The sequence below is a fragment of the Mobula birostris genome, chromosome 1 (genome assembly GCF_030028105.1).
Source record: "Mobula birostris isolate sMobBir1 chromosome 1, sMobBir1.hap1, whole genome shotgun sequence".
NCBI lineage: Eukaryota > Metazoa > Chordata > Chondrichthyes > Myliobatiformes > Myliobatidae > Mobula > Mobula birostris.
In genome coordinates this window covers 90475599-90492256 of record NC_092370.1, presented here as the reverse complement: position 1 = coordinate 90492256, position 16658 = coordinate 90475599, and the positions used below count along the sequence as shown (strand labels likewise).

Here is a 16658-nt window from a genome sequence, read left to right as displayed (position 1 = left end):
TGTTTCGATGTTTCAATACACATGTGACAAATAAAGCTAATCCTTTAAAATCTATAATATGTGATTTTTAACCATAGCCTTATTTGTCCTCCCAGATTCCATAAATTTCTCTAGGTACTACTTCAGAGAGCAAGAGAGATCTCTCAGTTCCTTGGTTGTAATTATCTCCCAAATAATCACCAGGGTGGCAGGGTAGAGATACGTCTCCACCAAAGGAGGTGTAAGGTGCTCCTTCCTTCCACTGGCCTGCAGGTCACCCTTGGGCAGGCTGTAGCACCTGCTTAGCCCCCCAGTCAGGATCACGGGAAGCCATGGGAGCAGGCGGGGGATAGTTGTATGAGCAGCTGATGCATATCACAAGTCCTAGTCACGCAACCACTGACGCCAGCCAGATAACCTCTTCAGAGAATTGATCATGGCTGGCGTCACCTGCCTTGTAAAGACACTGCCCAGAAGAAGGCAATGGCAAAACGCTTCTGCAGAAAAATTTGCCATGAACAATCATGGTCATGGAAAGACCATGATCACCCACCTCAAACGACACAGCACATAATGAATGAACAAATCCCCAAATGGAATTATCTTGTCAGAATCAGAATCAGGTTTATTATCACTGGCAAGTGTCATGAAATTTGTTAACTACCATATCATAATTTGTTAATTATCATATTGTAGATGTTGGGAGTTTCTTGTAAGCAATTGGCTACCACTTTCCCAACATTACAACGGTGACAAAGTCATTGGTTATGAAGAGCTTGGAATACCCTAAAGAAAAATCATGAGTTTTTTTTTAAATGTGTATAGTATATCCAACATCCGAAATACAACCAAGCATGATCCCTACTGGAAAAAATACACCCCGGCCTTAGAACATTAAAGGCGGTTTGTTCAGGGAGCACAGCTGATTTTTTTTTTGATTTAATTGGCCGAATGAACAGATAACCCAGAGAGAGATAGTGTTAGCATAGCTACCTGAGACATTGAGCATATCGTCTACCCTTCCAGTGATCCAGTAATAGCCGTCTCCATCTCTCCTGCAACCTGCACAATAAAGCTTTCTGTGAGAAAGTCACCAAACTGGAAAAGAAAATGATTTATTATCAACACATAATGGCAACAAATTGTTAAACAATAGAAAAAACATGATTACTTTAAATCATATTCAAGTTTCAGAAAGTAACTTCTTTTTCATAGAGTCGTAGAGCACAGAAATGTGTCGTCTGGCCCATGACCATGCTGACCAGTTGCTCATCTACATTCATGTTTGCTCATGTTAGGACCATAGTATCTACACCAGTGAGTCTCAATCTTTTTCTGCTCGTGGTTCACTTGTGACTTTCATTTACCACCCTCCATAGTCTCCATTAGTTGCTAAAGTTTTTTTCTGATTAACTATGCAAATTATTCTATTTAATATTTATGTTTTACCAGTTTATAGGTATTATTGTATGTTAAATATAATGTTACAGGTGTATGTGGGAAAATAAAGCTCATCATAGGATACTTGATTTATAATATATATCGTATAATATTCTTCCAAGCAGCAACAAAAATGCTGTTAATATTGTTTCTTTGTGTATTTAGTCATGTCCTTGCGACTGATACAAACTAGTGAGCACTTGAATATCTGGTTGCAACTTGGTTAAAGATGATCAAAGATCACCTCTTTCCACCACATCAAGATAGTTACTATTTTTTGATAGCAAGTGAAGAGCTTGACTAAAACCACGCTCAACTGGAGAAGAAGGGAAATCCAATTAAAAACAATATCTCCTTCTCCCGGATCTGTGGAAACTTATTTTGAATATCACCAGTCATCTAGAAATTTTGCTTGCTGCCTTTGAATTTTGTTTGATCCATTCTATCTCTCTGCAGCTCAGTAAGACGTTCTTGCAATGTGGTGTCAACATCACTCACATTCACCCCAAATGGATCCACCACCCAGTCTGGAACACAGGAGATATTTCTTTACATTGGTTTCCTTGCTGGGCCATTCACAGATAATCCCTGTATCAAAGATATTGGAGAACCAGCTGGGTTTTTCCAATAAACAGCTTTGTAGTGACATTCACTGACATCAATTATTTAAGACTGAGCTTGGAAAAGTGAAAGGCGGTCTATTCAAACAAGACTTCAATAGTTCCTAGGCCACCTCCCCTGAGTAGTTATTAAAACTCCTGGCAACAACAACAGGGGGATTAAAACATGGAAAATCTGCCTCTATCAGGTCTCTTCAATCTGAAAATTCCTCATACATCAAAGCCAAATGCTTGAGTCCAGTCCAAGAGGCAAAACCAACCATGTGAATATAAATGGCTAAACCATTTGTGCCAGGGGCGTACAAGCTTTTGTACCTGGTAGGTCACTCTCCCATAGAAGGGAAAGACCACAGGCTGATATTGCTGTCAATAATTCTGTGCCTATCAGTCTACGGTCTTCCCCCTCCACGGGAAAGTGATTTATCAGGTACAGCATGTGCAATAATGTTAAAAAACATGTGATACTAATTTAATAACACACGTGCAAAATTCTACAACAGAATATAACTGAAGGATTAAGGCCTTCAGTATCATTTACACTCTACCCCAACTGGGCAGCATTTGGAGAGCTGGGGATGTCCTCTTTCCACCGCTTGCCAGGTCTGTCAGAGAGGGCACTGTTGCTTTCCACCCACCTCTCTGCCCCTCACTGCCCACTCAAAGACCACCCACCATTACCCAGCCTACTCTAGTTCCCGTCAATTGCTCAAAGTACTTCTCCATCAATTACAGGATCTTTTCACCATCATCATCTTGACCCAACAGTCGCCCTTCGCTGATAATCCGCTAGATGCCTCCAAACAGCTAGACAGTGACATCATGTCTCTTTGGACTTGATAGGCAATTTCAATGACCTGCGAGATACTCTGGCACTTACATAAATGCCTACATTGGACTTGCAGAAAATGTTTGGGTGTAAGTAGTTTCAAAGTTTATTGTGAATTTAGAAAAATGAATACAGGCATCCTCAGGAATCACCCATCAAGCACTGATTCAGCAGAAGGCCAGTTCAATCAACACAACAAATCTACATTTAATGCTAAAAATCACTAAATGTTAAAATAGTAGTTTACTGTCTCCAGTCAGGTAAAATCCCGGGAACTGTTTGAAGTAAGTTGTCTCAAAACGTTCATTGTCTCCGTACACTGTGCGTAGTATGGATGGCCATGGCTGCTTGAATGCCTGAGAACAGGATAATATCACCAGGAAAAAATATCCACAAAACACTTGAGAAAAAGTCATACGCAATTTCCTCTTTACATCATTATTTATATAACTATTTATAAGGCCAATGTGGCCCAATAGTATTGTATGTCTCCAAAGCAGAAGTCCCTGAAAAAGGAATTAGTGTTTCCCAGCCAGAATAAGAATTTCAGCGAAGATAAGGTCTTGCTCTTAAGTAAGAGCTGGAATACGATTTTAAACAAGGTGGGACGGCGGAAACCTGACTGGTTGTGGACTAACCAATCAGGAGGAACAGACAACAGGAGTTGAGTATATATAGTATATACCACTGGACTAGATGTACCTAGGTGTCATCTCTGATGAAGATAATGGAGTTTGTCACAGAAATATTGGTTAAAATCAACATTTGGACCCAGCTGGAAGCCCAAGAAGAGTTTATGCAAGAAGTCCCTGAGTTTTCTAAGTTCTAATTGACTAATGTTCTAACTAACATCTGGGATCACATTCTGCTCAGTACAGGGTTCACTAAATGAAAAGCCAGTGATCTGAATTGAGAGGTAAGTATTTTCCAAGACTGCTTTTACTTTCCTCAAAGAGTACTGACACCCGCTTTAGAGAATAGGCTTTTCTCTCATCTGAAAGATAGCACTTCCAGCACTACATTGCCAAACTAGAATGTCAACCAAGACTTTAGTCACTATTAAAGATGTCTTTAAAAGTGACACTGTGCACTGGTTGGCTACCATGTTTGCTACTCTGCAGTCAGCCCCCCCCCCCACTCACTCCACTCTGTACCAATTACCTCTGTGGCTGTCCTCACAAAAGGAGAAAATGATGCTCCTCCTTTAACTCTGGTGAAAGTATGAAATATCAGTAAAAGAAAAAGAATAAAGCCTAATAGTCTATATTCTTCTATTGGCTCTCAGTTCTTGGGGGTATCTAAATACTTCTTAATCATTACTATTATATCTGATTCTACCCCCTCCCCTGGCAAAATATTACAGACATCTACCATCTTCTGTGTAAAAAAAAACTTACCTCATATACCATGTCTCCTTTAAACTTTCCCCCATCACCTTAAATCTATTCCCTCCAGTACAGTGTGTAACCTTTCCACCATGGGAAAAAGTCTCCAATATATACCCAAGCCATGCCTCTCATAATTTTTTAAACCTGTCAGGTCTCCCTTAGCCTCCAATGCTCCAGAGAAAACAATCCAAAACTGTCCAATTTCTCATTATAGCTAATATAGTCAATCCAGGCTTTGTCCTGGTAAAACTCATGCACCCTCTCCAAAGCATCCTCGTGTGACATCCAGATCTGCACACAGTACTACAAAAGAGGCCTTGCTAAAGTTAGAGAGCATTCACAAGCACATTGGCAGGACTGGAAGTCTTGAACTTTAAGGAAAGGCTGGATAAACTAATGCTGTTTTTCCTGGAGTGAGGGAGGGTAAAGGGTGATGATATGGACATTTATAAAATTGAGGGGCAGAGATAAAGTGAGTGACCTTTTTTTCCAAGAATAGGAGGGACAAACACTAAAGGCATGGTATTAAGGTGATACGGGAAAGGATGCTCAGGAGCAGGTTTTTTTTCCTCAAAGAGGGTGATAGATGCATAGAACAAGTTGCGAGAGAAGGTGGTAGAGGCAGGTACAATTAAAATGTTTTAAAGACGTTGAACAAGCTCAAAGATAGAAAAAGGTTCAGAGCAACTGGGGCTAGTTTAACAAAGCATCTTGCTCAACATGGATAAGTTGGGCTGAAGAGCTTGTAACTCTAGGACCCTATGATGTTTTATAGTTTTCACTGAAAATTTTCTTCTTGCATTTGAACTCCCAAAATGCAACAGCACACACTTGTCCAAACTGACCTCCACCTGCCAATTCTTTAGCCAAATTTCTAACTGTTCTATATCCTGTTGTATCACTTTACAACCTTCCTCACTACCCACAACTTCACCAAATTTTGTGTCATCTGCAAACTTACTAATTATCTCACCTATATCATTAATATATACCACGAATAACAGAGATTCTGGAACTGATCTTTGTGGAACATCATTGGTTACAGATTTCAAGTCAGAGAAATGTCCATGCCAATTTCATATTCATCTTACCAAATCACGGTGGATCCCATGTGATTTAATCTTCCGGACCAGTGCACATGATGGAACTTGTCAAATGCTTTACAATTAATATTAGCATGAAGGGACAACCCTGCTGCTTTCCTCCGTTACTGAACACACATTCTTCCCTTCCCTCTATTCATACTTTCCTCATGGAATTGATTCTCAACTGTTGCAGATTCTTGAAGGCACATGGTATCCTCCAGTACTTTGCCCATTTTTACTGTTCCAGTGGTTCAGTGTTAGTGATGTTCTGGGTCTTTGGGTTTCACCTGGGACAGATGACAAATCTATCTGATTTTGGTTCCATTAGTCTAAAGTAGCACTAGTGTCTTTTTCTTTCGGACTTGCTAATGCTACAAAGAGTTGAACTGTTGGAGATGTTATCAAATCTCATTTTGTTCAGGAAGGGATGCTCACGCACACAACACTCATTGCATGGTGACTAACTGCATTCAATGGATGGAAGGCTACTCATTGATATTCAATGGGAGCAAATTCAGTATTACTGGGTGTAGCCCTGGCAAACTGTGGTTCTTCTTTGCACAGCCTAACCAGCTTTAACCATGGACAATATTTCAGCACACTCAATCTCTTTGAGTAACCTCTGATGTGTTGATCTTGCTGGATGTAACAGACCTCACATTTGCTTTGTTGTATCACAGATCAAACATCAATCAGTTCCTAGTACATTTTTCCATTAATACGTTCACAGTACAGAGAAAAAAATCAGAAAATACTTGCTTGTGTACTGAACCTTATCTTACCTCTCACAAACATCTCAAGCCGATTTCTAAGCAGTGAATTGTTACTCAGCTTGTTACACTGAAGCATGTTTGCATAAATAAATTGTAACATCCTGGAAAAGAACTGGCATCAAAGTGTCACAGCCCAACAAAGCACAGTGTCAGCAGCAAGGGATCGACTGCAAATTGTTGACGTGCTCCCAGCCAAGGCTGTGTCACACTCTCTCTTGTCAGCAGATACGTGTGCTGAACCTCACAGTGGGGTTAGATATTTACCAATTCACAGGTTTAAGGAAGCCCAGGCTGAGCCGGACCAGGCACTTACCAAGTATCCTTCAGCTTCTGCCTGCAACTCCTCACCATGTTCATTCAGAACAGCAGGGAGCACCCCAAAGAAGGGGAATGTCTGGTGGGATAATGTGGATGCAAGCAATTAAAAGAAGCAATTTAGGATGGAATATAACTCAAAAAGATCAATAACAATGCATCAGATGCAAAGCTTACAGCAGATCCTGGTTTCAACGGGGTTACAGCCGGCAGTGGTGTCATCATTGGGCCACCCTGTGCACACAAACAAAAACATAAGCTGCAGCTGCATGCACTTAGCTCACAGATCAGCCATGCGATCTCTCAATGCAACATAGGTTTGATGGGCCGAAGGGCCTTAATGGACTAGAAGATGATGTTCCATCTTTGTTCAACACTAAATACCAGAATAGAGATAACTTGCATGAACTAGCTGAATATATCATTCTGGTTGGACAGTGGTACAGATAGTAGAACAACTGCCTCACAGCAGCCAGGGTTCCATTCCGACCTCTGGCACCATCTGTGTGGCGTTTGTATGTTCTCCCAGTGACTGCATGGGTTTCTTCCAGTTTCTTACCGTGCCCCAAGACATGCAGTTTTGGAGGTTAAGTGCCACTGTAAAATGGCTAGTGGAACTTTTCCCTTGTGCAAGTAGATGGTAGAATTTGGGTGGAATTGATGGGAATGCAGAGGGAATAAAATGGGATCACCGATCAGCATATCTTCCACGTGGACAGCTGAACACTGAGAACCAAAGTGTTTGTCTCCAATCATCACAATCAAATCCCAGTAATTTTGAGGAGTAGGGTGAGTAGATGCAGCTGCTTTATAGTCCGCGCAGATGTGGTGTACCTGTTTCCACACTGTATGGATCTTAGACTCTCCATTTACCTCAAGATTACTGGGACTTGCTTGTGATGATTTGGAGACAAAGGCTTTGGCTTCCTACGTTCAGCAATCCACGTGGAAGTCTGGCAAGTAAGACATCACATCCCAAGGGCTTATATGTATGATGATGTGGCAGGAACAGCAAATTGAAAGTTGGAACTTATTCCTATCCTCAAGCTACATGCCTGACCTTGGTCTAGCTGCTATTGGAGATGCTGTTAGGATGATGAATGGATAGGATATTAATTGCCTGATCACAAACACCTCCTATTTCAGAGTAGCAATAGAAAAAGCTGGTGAATTCCTGGCTGCCTCTAAATAGTCAAGAGAAGGAGAGAAATAAATTTTAAAAGGTGCATATTTAATTCATTTTCATGGTCAGGACATTGCTGGCTAGGCTTCTAATTTATTACCCATCCCTAACTGCATTAAGAAGGTGGTGATGAGCTGTCTTTAACCACTGCATTCCTTCTGGTAAAGGCAATTCCTGCTGCTGGTAGGGAGCTCCAGGACTTAGACCCAGCAGTAATAAAGCAACACTGAACAAAGCAATAAAGCAACAAAGCAAAAGTGAAAGAAAACCAGTGAAAAGTCAGAACAGAGTGAGATGTGGCGGGAACCAACAAATGCTGAATTTCCATTCTCTCTTGCACGTGGTGTCCTTGTGGGAAAAGATTGTGGATTTAGATTCAAGATTCAAGATTGCTTAATGCTATTTCCAGGACATGAGTATAAAGGAGAACAAAATAATTGTTACCGTGGATCTAATGCAACACAAAGAAACACAAATAGTAAAGAACACAATAATTTTTTAAAAGACACAATAAATATAAATACATGAGATAGCTTATACACAGTCAGATTGTACATCCATATAGTGACGCTAGGTACAGGTGTGTCTGTACATAATGACTCTGACAGGAAATGATAAAACAGTGGTGGTGGAGGCTGTGGAAGGGTGGGTTAGTTGTGGGGGTGTTGATCAGCCTTACTGCTTGGAGAAAGTAACTGTTTTTGAGACTGGTGGTCCTGGTATGAATGCTAAATAGCCTCCTCCCAGATGGGAGTGGGACTAACAGCCAATGGGTAGGTCAGGAGGGATCCTTCATGATGTTACTTGCCCTTTTTTGTAAATATGTCCTTGTTGGTGGATAAGTTGGTGCCAGCGATGCATTGAGCAGCTTTGACTACCTGTTGTTAAGTCTTCCCGTCTGCAGCAGTGTCTCATTGGAAACATCTTAGCGTCATAAAGGGTGGAAGCATGTCCTTTAGTCTGACTAATCCATGCCTACCAATTTGTCTTCATGAGCTAGTTAGTCTCACTTGCTTGTGTTTAGTCCATGTTCCTCCGTACCTTCCCTATGCAACTACCTGTCCAAATGTCTTTTAAACACCCTAACTGTGCCCTACAGAACCCTTGCCGATACATTCTGGCTACTGGAACTAATCAATGAGTATGGGATATTCTGATCCTATGCTATTGAAAATATACAGGGGGGCTGGCTCGTGGCGCAACGACATCAGTGCCGGACCCGGGAGCTGAGGTTCCCGGGTTCGAAACCAGTCAGGTCCACCCCTGAGTACACTTTCCATCCGTGCCGGGTTGAGTGTCGAGATCGCAACTCGACCTCGTAAAATAAAGGTAAAATACTGCGAAAATGTCTGTGTGAGGAGTGGCGCGCCACACAGTCTCTCTCCCACTCCGTGCCTTGTAAAAGTCATGAAAGAGACATCATCACGGATGCACGCATGGACACACACACACACAGACTCGCACGCACGCAGGTACACGCCAAAAAAAAAGAAAATATACAGGGGAAGATAATAGATGAATGTTTGTGTTAATCAGTGCTCATTAAAGCTTCAGAGTAATCCATAACATGCCCAAATCTACCAGTACCTCCAGCAGTTCATTCCATATACTCACCACCTTCTGTGTGGGAAAAGTTATCTCTCTTAACTTAATCCTATTCTACCTATTTTTAGACTTCCACATCCTGGAAAAAAAAAGGCTGTGACCATCCACTTTAGTTTTTGTCCCTGGTGATTTCATATAACACTGCAAGGACACACCACAACCTTCTGCACTCCATAGAACCATAGAACCATAGAAACTACAGCACAGAAACAGGCCCTTTGGCCCTTCTTGGCTGTGCCAAACCATTTTCTGCCTAGTCCCACTGACCTGCACACGGATCATATCCCTCCATACACCTCCCATCCATGTATCTGTCCAATTTATTCTTAAATGTTAAAAAAGAACCGCATTTACCACCTCGTCCGGCAGCTCATTCCATACTCCCACCACTCTCTGTGTGAAGAAGCCCCCCCTAATGTTCCCTTTAAACTTTTCCCCCCTCACCCTTAACCCATGTCCTCTGGTTTTTTTCTCCCCTTGCCTCAGTGGAAAAAGCCTGCTTGCATTCAGTCTATCTATACCCATCATAATTTTATATACCTCTATCAAATCTCCCCTCATTCTTCTACGCTCCAGGGAATAAAGTCCTAACCTATTCAACCTTTCTCTGTAACTGAGTTTCTCAAGGCCCGGCAACATCCTTGTAAACCTTCTCTGCACTCTTTAGAACCATAGAACCATAGAAACTACAGCACAGAAACAGGCCCTTTGGCTCTTCTTGGCTGTGCCGAACCTTATTTCTTTCAACCTTATTTATATCCTTCCTGTAATTTGGTGACCAAAACTGAACACAATGCTCCAGATTCGGCCTCACCAATGCCTTATACAACCTCATCATAACATTCCAGCTCTTATACTCAATACTTCGATTAATAAAGGCCAATGTACCAAAAGCTCTCTTTACGACCCTATCTACCTATGACGACACTTTTAGGGAATTTTGTATCTGTATTCCCAGATCCCTCTGTTCCACTGCACTCCTCAGTGCCTTACCATTAACCCTGTATGTTCTACGTTGGTTTGTCCTTCCAACGTGCAATACCTCACACTTGTCAGTATTAAACTCCATCTGCCATTTTTCAGCCCATTTTTCCAGCTGGTCCAAGTCCCTCTGCAGGCTCTGAAAACCTTCCTCACTGTCTACTACACCTCCAATCTTTGTATCATCAGCAAGCTTGCTGATCCAATTTACCACATTATCATCCAGATCATTGATATAGATGACAAATAACAATGGACCCAGCACTGATCCCTGTGGCACACCACTAGTCACAGGCCTCCACTCAGAGAAGCAATTCTCTACCACCACTCTCTGGCTTCTTCCACCGAGCCAATGTCTAATCCAATTTACCACCTCTCCATGTATACCTAACGACTGAATTTTCCTAACTAACCTCCCATGCGGGACCTTGTCAAGGGCCTTACTGAGGTCCATGTAGACAATATCCACTGCCTTCCCTTCATCCACTTTCCTGGTAACCTCCTCGAAAAACTCCAACAGATTGGTCAAACATGACCTACCACGCACGAATCCATGTTGATTCTCCCTAATAAGCCCCTGTCTATCCAAATGCTTGTAGGTTCTGTCTCTTAGTACTCCCTCCAATAACTTACCTACTGCTGACGTTAATCTCACCGGCCCATAATTTCCCAGATTACTTTTTGATCCTTTTTTAAACAACGGAACAACATGAGCCACTCTCCAATCCTCCGGCACTTCACCCATAGACAGTGACATTTTAAATATTTCTGCCAGGGCCCCCGCAATTTCAACACTAATCTCCTTCAAGGTCCGAGGGAACACTCTGTCAGGTCCCGGGGATTTATCCACTTTAATTTTCCTCAAGACAGCAAGCACCTCCTCCTTTTCAATCTGTACAGTTTCCATGGTCTCACTCCCTCAATTCCATAGATTTCATGCCAGCTTCCTTAGTAAATACAGACGCAAAAAACCTATTTAAGATCTCCCCCATTTCCTTTGGTTCGGCACAAAGCTGACCACTCTGATCTTCAAGAGGACCAATTTTATCCCTTACAATCCTTTTGCTCTTAATATACTTGTAAAAGCTCTTTGGATTATCCTTCACTTTGACTGCCAAGGAAACCTCATGTCTTCTTTTAGCCCTCCTGATTTCTTTCTTAAGTATTTTCTTGCACTTCTTATACTCCTCAAGCACCTGATTTACCCCCTGTTTCCTATACATTTCATACAACTCCCTCTTCTTCTTTATCAGAGTTGCAATATCCCTTGAGAACCAAGGTTCCTTATTCCTATTCAATTTGCCTTTAATCCTGACAGGAACATACAAACTCTGCACTCTCAAAATTTCCCCTTTGAAGGCTTCCCACCTACCAATCACATCTTTGCCAGAGAACAACCTGTCCCAATCCACGCTTTTTAGATCCTTTCTCATTTCTTCAAATTTGGCCTTCTTCCAGTTCAGAACCTCAACCCTAGGACCAGATCTATCCTTGTCCATGATCAACTCTTGGGGAAAAATACCCCAGCCTAGTCAGTCTCTATTTATAACTCCAAACCATCCAGTCCAGGTAACATCTCTGTGAAAATTTGCTGCACTCTTTCCAGCTTAATGACATACCTCCTATAGAATATACACCAGGGATAAAAATGGCAATCAACCCAACTCTCTTGGGTTCTTTACAACTTATAAAAATACAAAAATCCTTAATGAGGATCACTCTTTAACAGAATGTTTACCGTTTCAGTCTGCCAAAAGGTGTCCATGATGGGACACTGCCCATTGCCAATGACGTTATAATACCATGTCCAAGCTTCAGGGTTAATGGGTTCTCCAGCACAGCCCAAAATCTTCAAAGACTTGAGGTTGAACCTAAAGAGCTCAAGTGAAAACTTTATCACAGAGAGGAAGGAAGATTCTTAAATCATACTAGACACCTGACATTATAAGGTCAAATACACCAGAAATTTCAATTGAAACCCAACTGTAGCTTTGCAAGAAACTGAAATACAATTGATATAGCTGCCATTGTCCATCTAAATCTGAAAGGCAAAAAGCAGGTTAATGTTATTGCCTTTTTGAGAATTTTTTAAATATTTGCAATATCGCTCAAGGTATTAGACATCAAAAACAGAGAATTCCAGTAACATACACCAAGCCAGTCAACTAGATCTAAAGTGGAAACATTCACATTTTACAATAACTTCCCAGCAGGATTTCTACAAAACTTTTCATGGGTCATATTTTTTTCATGTATATATTCCTTCCAAAAAATGTATTGCTATTATTTGTTTTCTAGTTGTTTTAAGTTAGTTATGCTAATCTTATTCAAAATGAGCTGGAACGAATTTAGGATTATCAAAATTTGTTTAAGATGATAATTATGATAATTCAGAATTACAATCTTTTAATTAACTGCACTTACGAAAAATATTTAAATATCCTTAAAGTCTCATAAATCTGATTGCGTTTTTTTAAAGGAGGTGACTGGGAAAAGTCATGAATGCAGAGCAGCAGACACGGTTCATTTGAACTTTAGCAAGGCTTTTGACAAAGTTTCACAAATTTGGCTGGTCGAGAAAGTTAAGGCATTTGGGATCCAAGACGTCTTGGCAAACTGGATGCAAAACTGGATTGGAGCTCGGAGGCAGAAGGTAATGCTTGAAGGCTGTTTTATTGGAAGTCTATAAATAGCAGCATGCCACAGAGATTGGTGCTAGGACCATTGTTTGTCATATATGCTGTATGTAAACAAATTGAATGAGGATATAGGTAGACTGATTCGTAAATTTGCTCATAATGGAAGAATTGGCAGTATAGTTTACAATGAAGAAGGTTGTGAAAGGACATCTAGGCACACAGGCCAGCTGGAAAGATGTACAGAGTCGTGGCAAATAGAATGTAATCTCTCCTCATATGTCAGAATTGTCAAGTAAACTTATGCTGCATTTCTACAGCTATGGGCTAATCAAGGTCATATTTAATTGAAATAAGATAGCTTTACTCAAATCCTCTTTTAACAAAGGCTAATTTAGCATTTGCATCCTGAATTGCCTGCTGCACCTCTATGACAGTTTTCAGTAAGCTATGCACAAAAGCATATTGGTCCCTTTTAATATCAACATTTCTCAATATCTCACAATTGTTCTTTCTTCCCAAGGGTATAACGTCACACTTCTCCACATTGAACTTGTAGTACCCATTCCTGACTATGTCTCCCGATCCTTCTTGAATTCTCCTTTTAGCTATTCACTTTCCCAATTTCTTTTAAGTCATCCACAAAGCTAGAAGGGTTATACTTGGTCCTTTCAGTCAAATCGTCAATGAAGGGGTACAGCCGAAGTACAGAACCCTGCGGTGTCCTACTGATCATACCCCGCCAATGTAAGAAGGGCTTCTTTACTGCTTTGTTTCCTATTTGTTAGCCAACTCTGAGTTCATTCTGGTAATGGGCATTACATTTTAACATTGGTGCTGTAAATGTGTTACACACAGAAATGGTCACATTAAGCCACATTGTCTTACTTTCTGACAGGTCCCTCGCCGAGCCTCATCAGCATTCTAATGACAGTAGGCGCCGTGTAGAGCTTGGTCACTTTGTACTTCTCAATTATTTCGTACAACCTCCCCACGTGTGGATAAAGCAGCAGACCCTCAAACTGAGTGGAGATTAACAGAAATATATCTGTTGGAAATTCATCCTAATCAAGTGCATGTCTTGTTTTTCCTTTTTAAAATTCTTTCCTTTTGGTTCCCTGGCATCACTGACAAATGCCAGCATTTGGTTGTCCATTCTTAATTGACCTTGAAGTGAGTGGCTTGCCAGGCCATTTCATAATCAACCACCTAGGTGGATCCGGAGTCACATATAGATCAGACCAGTGAAGATGGCAGTCTGTCTCCCCTGAAGGACTGTAGTGAATCAGCTGGGTTCTTTCAACAGTCCAGTAGTTTTGTGGTCATTACCATCAATGACTAGTTTATTTTTCATTCCAGTTAATAACTGAATTTAAGTTCCATACCTGCCTTAGTGGGGATTGAACTTGGAACTCCGGGTTGCTAGTCCACACCTTTTCTTTTAATAGTCTGGTAATTGAAGTGCATCTGCAAATGCTTCTGAAATGTTGTGAGAGTATCTGGCTCTGCTGCCCAGCACATTACAGATTTCAAACACTCTATTTGAAAAAACCCTCCTCAGATTCTCTCTAAACCTTCTCGCTCTCACCTTATACCCGTGGACTTGGCTAATTGGTATTTCTTTCAGGCCTGATTTTGCTCTCCAGTCCCATAATTCCAACCTTACAATTGTATCTTTAATGCTGTTTCTGATCCCAATGAAGGAAGCGATAATAGGGGCATTTCACTGACCGGGCTGCCTCTCAGTCAGTGCTGGAGTCCTACACAGAAGCACCAAGATGGAGGCTTTAACCTTCTACACATTAACCAAACTTGCACAGATGATATTTCCATTTCCAGGAAAGATGCGTAACAGAGCTGGTACTCACAAGTACACTTGTTGCACCATTTGCCAGTGGTCCATAGGTGACATATGAGTGTCCAGTAATCCATCCAATGTCTGCCGTGCACCAGTACACATCATTATCGTGATAGTCAAAGATGTATTTAAAACTGATTGCTGTGTAAATTAAGTAGCCTGCCACAGTGTGCAGTACACCCTAGAATAAAAGCAACATGTTATTAGTGGAGTTGTTCTGGGGGGGGGGATCATGCTGGGAGAGGTCATGTTACTTATTATCTGTGACCACACTCCTCCTGTAAGCTGCCACTGGCCTGACACACTCATTCATTGTGGAAACTGTTCCTCAAATGCTAAATGGATTGATGTAATTATCCCAAAGTAATATCAAGTATATCAGAGCACCACACTCCACGCTAATGCCCCAACCCTTAACTACATGACCCAAAGCACCCCAATCTCAGAAAAAGAATCAGGTTTATTATCACGGCATGTGTAATGAAATTTGTTAACTTTGCAGCAGTAGTTCAATGCAGTACATAAGATAGAAGGGAAAAAAATAACAAAAAAATAAATAAGTAAATCGAGTACAGCATATGTAAATTGAATAGATTAAAAAATAGTGCAAAAAAGGAAATAATATGTTAAATAAGTGAGGTAATGTTCACTTTGTCCACTTTGCGTGCCTCCTGTATGTCGGTCACTTTCAAATCATAAGACTATAAGACATAGGAGCAGAATCAGGCCATTTGGCCCATTGAATCATGGCTGATCCCTTTTCCCCCTCCTAAATAAGACCATAAGACATAGGAGCAGAATTAAATCTTTCATCTTTCCCTGCATTGTACAATCACCTTGCAATACAGATGAAGGGTCCTGACCCAAAATACCAACTGTACATTTCCATTCATAGATGCTGCTCAACCCGCTGAACTTCTCCAGAACTTTGTGTCACTAGCTAAAAGTCAGGCCTTCTGATCATCCTAAATGCGATCATTGTTTATGTCCATACTTTCAACTGGCCATCCCCAACGTCTGGACTTGCCTTGTAACCTCCCCATCATTCTTACTTCCCTACGACTATTCCAAAAACTTAGCTCTTTGACCAAATGTTTAGTCATCTATAATGGAGCTCTGTCTCAATTTTGTTTGTTTAATAATCTTGGGAAGAGATGTACATCTTTCCAGCTGGCCTGTGTGCCTAGATGTCCTTTCACAACCTTCTTCATTGTAAACTATACTGCCAATTCTTCCATTATGAGCAAATTTACGAATCAGTCTACCTATATCCTCATTCAATTTGTTTACATACAGCATATATGACAAACAATGGTCCTAGCACCAATCTCTGTGGCATGCTGCTATTTATAGACTTCCAATAAATGTACTAATTGCTGCTCAGTGAGGTATTGACAAGTAAGGAAATTGATGGGCCGGCTGGTGGTGCAGCGACATTGGCGCCGGACCCAGGAGCTGAGGTTCCCGGGTTCGAAACTAGTTGGGTCCGCTCCCGAGTACACTTTCCATCTGCGCCAGGTTGAGTGTCGAGATCGCAACTCAACCTCGTAAAATAAAGAAAATACTGCAAAAATGTCTGTGTGAGAAGTGGCACGTCGCACAGTCTCTCTCGCTCCGCGCCTTGTAAAAAAGCCATGAAAAAGACATCATCACGGACGCACGCACGGACATGCAGACACACACGCACAGACTCGCACACGCACAGACACACGCCAAAAAAAAAAGAGAAGTAAGGAAATTGCAAGCATTTACAGAATTTATTTACAATCTATATTAACTTGCACAGATAAGCAATAGTAAAGGACTGAGGAGGAGGGTGACAAAGGAAAGATAAATTCAGAAAATGGATTAAGGTTGGATTTTAAAAGCTGAAAGAAGCCTGAGGATGTGCTACAGGAGCAAGGTTGTGGGAAGGAATGGGTAATAATAGAAATGCATGCAACCGCCTTTGATATCACTATGGTAACAA

General features: G+C 41.2%; 1 protein-coding gene across 2 annotated transcripts in view; it reads right to left on the bottom strand.

Annotated features, from left to right (window-relative positions):
• acss2l (acyl-CoA synthetase short chain family member 2 like) overlaps nt 1–16658 on the bottom strand; it is a 55494-nt gene that overhangs the window by 7634 nt on the left and 31202 nt on the right. The window contains exons 9-15 of one of the 2 annotated variants that reach the window (XM_072259081.1): nt 14700–14870; nt 13720–13853; nt 11934–12066; nt 6604–6660; nt 6425–6505; nt 3113–3221; nt 973–1041 (exon numbers count right to left, since the gene is read on the bottom strand). In XM_072259081.1, coding sequence (XP_072115182.1) covers nt 973–1041; nt 3113–3221; nt 6425–6505; nt 6604–6660; nt 11934–12066; nt 13720–13853; nt 14700–14870 — 754 coding nt within the window. The remainder of the gene's footprint in view (nt 1–972; nt 1042–3112; nt 3222–6424; nt 6506–6603; nt 6661–11933; nt 12067–13719; nt 13854–14699; nt 14871–16658) is intronic. The other variant, XM_072259090.1, reaches the window with a different exon arrangement.